The sequence below is a fragment of the Cibotium barometz genome, chromosome 31, assembly GCF_041138505.1.
Source record: "Cibotium barometz isolate CiBa-2024 chromosome 31, ASM4113850v1, whole genome shotgun sequence".
Classification (NCBI taxonomy): Eukaryota; Viridiplantae; Streptophyta; class Polypodiopsida; order Cyatheales; family Cibotiaceae; genus Cibotium; species Cibotium barometz.
In genome coordinates, this window is record NC_141076.1 from 33,535,331 (window position 1) to 33,541,599 (window position 6,269).

General features: G+C 42.5%; 1 protein-coding gene across 1 annotated transcript; it reads left to right on the forward strand.

The window, feature by feature from the left end:
- The first annotated feature begins 1,476 nt into the window (after positions 1 to 1,476).
- Positions 1,477 to 4,513, forward strand: LOC147620763 (G-type lectin S-receptor-like serine/threonine-protein kinase SD2-5). Its single transcript, XM_086825034.1, has one exon. It carries the CDS (start codon positions 1,617 to 1,619, stop codon positions 4,179 to 4,181), a length of 2,565 nt encoding a protein of 854 aa, XP_086681160.1. The 5' UTR covers positions 1,477 to 1,616; the 3' UTR covers positions 4,182 to 4,513.
- Positions 4,514 to 6,269: the final 1,756 nt, after the last annotated feature.

Sequence of the window (6,269 nt, forward strand, 5' to 3'; positions counted from 1 at the left end):
GAATGATGCTTGCATATTTGGAAAAATCCTGAAAAATGTTCATTTTCAAGACATATGCTACTTTGTTGCTTATGTACTTCCAAATAAAAAGGCATTTTATATGTTTAGCATTTTTTACATAAGCATAGGGTTATGTTCTACATGCCAAATGAAGCATTTTGGTTTTTAAAGCCTACATTAGGAGTTTGATTTTTTTTCGCAACCCCCAAAAAAGGACACTTAAGTGTCCTGTTTTGGTACCAAACTAGTGTTAACATATGTAACCTACAAGTTATGTGTTAAAAATATTACTTGTGAAAATGATATAAGGTATTAGGTAGTGTTGTGTGTAGACCATACATATAGACTTAATAAAGTAAGATCATATACTTACCATCACCACCGTGTTTAAGTGGACACAAGTCTGGGATGCACTTTGAATAGGATTGAGTTATTTTGAAATTTAGGCAACAAGCTTGAATAAATTTTGCATAGGATTGAGAAAGTTTTAAAATTTGGGCAACCCTGGATGAGGATTGAAAAAAATTCAAAGTTGCAAATTGACTTCTAGGATATGATTGAGATGTTTTGAAATTTGGGCAACATGCTTGATGCACCTAACATATGAGCAACTAAGACTGAAAAAAATGCAAAGCTTCTGAGTGGACCCAACCCAGGTAGGTACATGGTGCATTTGTGATAGGATTGAGATGTTTTGAAATTTAGGAACAAAATTGAATAAATTCTTGGATAGGTTTGAGATATTTTGAAATCTAGGCAACAAAGCTTGAAAAAATAAAGAATAGGTTTGAGAAATTTTGAAATTTGGGAAATAAAGCTTGAAAAAAATTACAAATTGATGTTCAAAATTTAAGCAAAGTTTTTTCAATTTTAAAAAAGCACACGAAACCTTAGGTTAGGTCTGAAATTGAAGGCATGATTTGCAGAGTCTTTGTCCACTAGTGGGTGGTCCACTACCCAAGCAAGAATCAAACGTGGGAATTCCATCCCATACACTTCAACCCAATCTTGAAAACCTTAGTCAATTGATATGCTTTTGTAATACCGGTTGATTGGAAATATAATTGATCAGGTGTAAAGAAGGGCTCGAAAAAAATCGGCATCCTAGTGTACTTGTATCGGCCAGAATTAAGAAAAACCGGCTCAGTTAGGAATGATTTTTCGCATAAAACCAGCATATTGTAGAGATTTTGAGACAAAAACTGGATAGATTTAAGATTTGTCCTTATTTTGATTGGTTGAAAAATATGTTTTTTTTCTAGCAGTGGTGTAAAGCTATGTGTGTAAGTGATTTATAATATGAAGTCAGGGAAGCTATGTTTATTAGATGAAGTGAATTAATATAAGCAAGGCTTCACCATCAAGGGCCCAAGGGCCCGTGTTGTTTTTACATTGGAGGAGTCAATGTTCACACGTGCTCTCTCCTCAGTCTTCAAACGTCGTTTTACAGCGCCGCGTGCTCGCGCCTCACATATCATTTCTAGACGCTGAGTGCAGACAACGATCAGGTCTTTCAATTATATTGGCTTTTGCTTTTCGAAGTATTTGCAGCTATTCAATAGCTTCTAGTAGTTAATCCAACTAATCTTCTTCATGAGCCTCCATTACAATTGAGAATGTCTTCTTTCCGAGGCCTGCAGCCATGGTATATTGTACTGCAGCTAACTGTGAATTATATGCTGTTGATAAGTATTCCATGTCCTCCCTTGTATTACTGTGAAGCAGCTGCTCAGCCATCTACGCCATCTAGTGCCAAGATCAATTACACCTACACAATCATTCCTTCTGATTATGAGCTAAATAGCTATGGCGAAGTGATTCTACAGTCTCCAAATGCTACCTTCCAGCTTATGTTTGGGAATCTGCCTGGGCAGGCGAATCCCCATAGCCTAGGGATTGTGCATGTTGCTTCCAATACTCTTGTGTGGTACACATACAGGGACAACAATCCGGGCCAGTACGACAATTTGGGCGGCACCTCCACCACTCTAGAGCTAGGAGAAGATGGGAATCTGGCCATCACTGTGGAAGGGAACGGTGTAAATGTTCTTGTTTGGAGTACTGCCACTTCTGGACGAGGCGTCCAAGCTATGGAGTTGAGAGAGGAAGGAAATGTAGTGTTGCTGAATTCCTCAAAGGGTGTAGTTTGGCAATCCTTTGATCATCCAACCGACACTCTCCTTGCAAACCAGAAGCTTCTTGTGGGCCAGAGGTTGTTGGATTATGCAACCAACAAATACCCCTTCAGGGGAACCACTACTCTCTCTATGGAATCAGACAGATTGGTAAGCTATGTAACCTACGTTGAGCCAGAGCCTTATTGGGAGCTTCCTACAAAGGGCAACAAAGAGCTGGCCTATGCAAGCATTGTGAATGGGAGCATATCTGTGTTTGATAAGAATGGCAATATTGTAGCCAGCAGAGGCAACACTAGTAGCAGTCCTGGTGAAGGCAATCCGCAGCGCTTCTTCCTTGACACAGATGGTAACATGCGTCTCTACGAGTATGACAACGTGAGCGCAGCATGGATTCAGCAGATGCAAGTGATTGAGGAAGCCTGTGCGCTGCCAGATGATTGTGGGTACTCTGGCCTTTGTATACCGGGGCAAGGGTGTGCCTGTCCTCCCACTTTCAGCTCTTTACCCACTATCAATGGATGCGTGGCTCCTCGTGGCCTAGTTTGCAACAGCCGCCATGGCAAGGACTTTGTGAAGGTCCAGGCCGTTTCTTACTTTGCTGCTGAGTTAACAACAGTTGCCAATCTTTCCTTCAAAGCTTGCCAAAGCCTGTGCACAAACAATTGCTCTTGCTTGGGCTTTTTCTATGGTGCAGGGAGTGGCTCTTCTCGCCCTTGTTTGATCACCCACCAAATGCGCACCTTCTCTGCATCCATCTACGGCAACTACACTGAGAAATATGCCTATGATGTGTATGTGAGAGTGCAGGGAAAGCCCCGCTCTCCTCTGGCCATCATATTGGGCGTTTGCATACCTGTGGTGACGATTATATTCTGCTTGGCGTTGTGGATTTATGTGAGACACGAAGTGAAGGTAGCACATGTAGAGGAGGAAGAGTTTCTGCTGGAGGCTTTGCCCGGGCTGCCGCCTAGGTATTCCTACAAGGAGCTCAAAAATGCGACAAACAATTTCACAGAAAGGTTAGGAGAGGGCTCATTTGGGTCGGTGTATGAAGGAGTGTTGGCAGATCGGAGCAGGGTTGCAGTGAAGCAGCTGGAAGGGGCTTTTCAGGGGAAGAAGGAGTTTCATGCAGAGGTGGCGACTATAGGAATGGTGAGGCACATGAATCTGGTAAGGTTGAGAGGATTCTGTTTGGAGAGGAACCATAGGTTATTGGTGTATGAGCACATGGCCAGAGGCTCTTTAGCTGGGCTTCTGTTTGGAAAAGAAGCTGGGAAAGAGAAATTGAGGTGGGAGGAGAGGCTAGCTATGGCGATCGGGGTGGCCAGAGGACTAGCTTACCTGCATGAAGGCAGCCACGACTGCATTATACACTGCGATATCAAGCCGGAAAACATTCTGGTAAGTGAAGAAGGGGTGGCCAAGTTGTCAGATTTCGGGCTCGCCAAGCTCATGAGCCGGCAGCAAGCATACTGTGAGACCAACGTCAGAGGGACTAGAGGCTACCTGGCGCCGGAATGGCTGACGGGCCGCCGGCAGATCACAGAAAAGGCCGACGTGTATAGCTACGGCGTGGTCTTGCTGGAGATTCTTTCTGGCAGACGGAACTTCGAGCAGGCAGCCGAGTCCGGCAGAAGCTATCTGCCGGAGTGGGCACTCGACCACGTTACAGCCGGCGGCAGCGTGGAAGAGATACTAGACGCTAACCTGTCAGAAGTGGGCGGCAATGGAAATGACACGTGGCGAGATGAGGTGGGTCGAGCGTGCATGGTGGCTCTATGGTGCATCCAAGAGGACCCTACCATGCGGCCCACCATGAACCGGGTGGTACGCATGCTCGAGGGAGACGTGGGGGTGGCCATGCCGCCACGACCATCGGACGACGTCACTGTATTCTCTACGGCGCCCTCCCCAATGGGCTTTGCAATCGAGAGGCTTGCTAACAGTGAGGTGACCATGCCCTTCCTACGCCGTGCCTCCCGCTTCTTGCACTTCTCCTCCTCTACTCCCCCAATTCCACACACATCATCCTCTATCAGTTAGCATTTCAAGCGTCTCTTACATAAGGAAAAAAAAAAATCCCAAAAAAAAGGCCGTTCAATGTAACCTCTTAAACCTCCCCCTCCCCATAGATCCCTTGAATTTTAGCCCTGTGGTTTTGTGAACTTTCACTCCCCTTCCTCCTCAACTACGTGTTGTCACTCATTATGGGCATAGAGTGTCTTCTTCTAGTTCACTTTTTCATGTACTCCTACTTCAAATGGCAGGAATCTTCTCTTGCATAGACCACTACTAGAGATAGAAGCTGAAGTAACCCTTTTTATAATGTAAGTTGGATGCCAAAAGTTTTAAAACTTGAGTTGTTTTAGGGGTCACACTTGATCTATAACTTGAGTTGTTTTAGGGGTCACACTTGATCTATACACATTGAGTCATCACATAGACACATTTCAGTGGTGCTTCATTGGTACTCCATTGCCATGTTTCCATGGTGTATTTCTATGTGCTCATGATAGAGAGGCCATGGGCCTCAAACATATGAATTCGATACATCTTAGTCTCTAAAGTGGTTTAAATAGTATTTGTACTATTTGGGCCACTCCATGGAGCAAAGGGGTTGTTGACATGTGACCACCCTTGTGCTCTATGGGATGAGGTTGTACACCTATATCATGTTTTGTGTTTGTACCGCTTCCATTCTTGTGTTTGTAACTCTTCCATTCTTGTGTTTAGGTTTAGTCTTGTGATTTTGCCTCAATGATGACATGTGTGAGCTCCCTTGAGAGTTGCCTACATCTCAAGTGAAATTCCATCTTGTAAATGAGTGTGGATGTGAGGTTGAGATGAATTTTCTTGAGTGAGTTGAGTGGTTACATAGTGATGGAGAGAGCTAGGGAGAGCTTATCCTATATGTAAGTGGTCCTAGACTTGAACTCCTTCCCCATGGAAGTGGTTGTGAAATGCTTGAGATTGTGGGAGTTCTCATTGTGATGCACATGGTGCAAGTTAGTGTAGGTGTGCTTTAGGTTTCAAGGGATGTGTGTGTAAACATGTGTGTGCTAGCTTAGGTCAAATTGAATCCTTCCTTTGAACCAGGATGGTAGGAGCTTCTAGTGTTGTCCCACACTTGTGCTTATGTCCAATTTGGAAAGCTTTGCATTTCTACAGTTTGTGAGTCCAAGTGAGAGGCTTAACAAAATTTTAGTTTCATTATCGAGACACTTGGAGGCAGCATGAGAATCGACATCAGGTTTCAAAACCTTCAATTATAATATTTCAAGGTATTTGGTGGTAAGCACTAGGAAACATTTGGACTCAAAAAGGGTCCTCTAAGAAGAGCCATGTCATCACTTTTTAGAAAAAAAAAAACCTTATGTATCTTACATCAAAACTCCCATATGTGACATACCTTTGGAAATCCCTTGAAAAGTAAATTCTGAATCTATAACCTCCAACAAATTTGGAGTTGATATGCTCAAGTTATGCCTTCTCCACAAAGGTAGATATGATTGTGCATAACTTGAGAATATCAATCCAAATTTTTTCAGAGGTGTTAGATTCAAAATTTACTTTCAAGGGGGGCTAGAAGGCATAACTTAAGCATATTAAACTCCAAATTTGACAAAGGTGGTAGATATAGAATCTAGTTTTCAAGGGCTTTCCAATGATATGTCACATGTAGGGGTTTTGACATAAGACACGAGCTTCACCATGGCCCCCTTTTTTTCTACAAAAGTGATGGCATGGTTCTTTTTAAAGGGCTCTTTTTTAGTTCAAATTTTTCCTAATAGCTAATATTTCAAATCTTGGATATGACTTTCATGTCTACCAATTTGCCAGCGCTTACCCATAATAAATTTATGAGGTTTTTTAATGTTACATTAATTTTCATTAATATTCATAGAGTTTTACTTTGTAAAATACAAGAAAGGAAGCCATTAAGGTCTATGGTAGGGTCATAAGGTGAAAAGAAGAGGTTTTTAGATCTATGACCAAACAAATCAAAGCCTAATGTTTTTCTTAAAGCCTTGTGGGTAGAGAAGAAGCAAGCAACAAAATGTCTTTTTAGATCTAGTTGCAAAGAAGTAATAAGAAATCTGCAATTTTAGAGCTCTCTATGCAGAATATGAG

Coding starts and splice junctions, on each gene's coding strand:
- LOC147620763 (XM_086825034.1), top strand. CDS start 1,617: ATGTCTTCTTTCCGAGGCCTGCAGCCATGGTATATTGTACTGCAGCTA.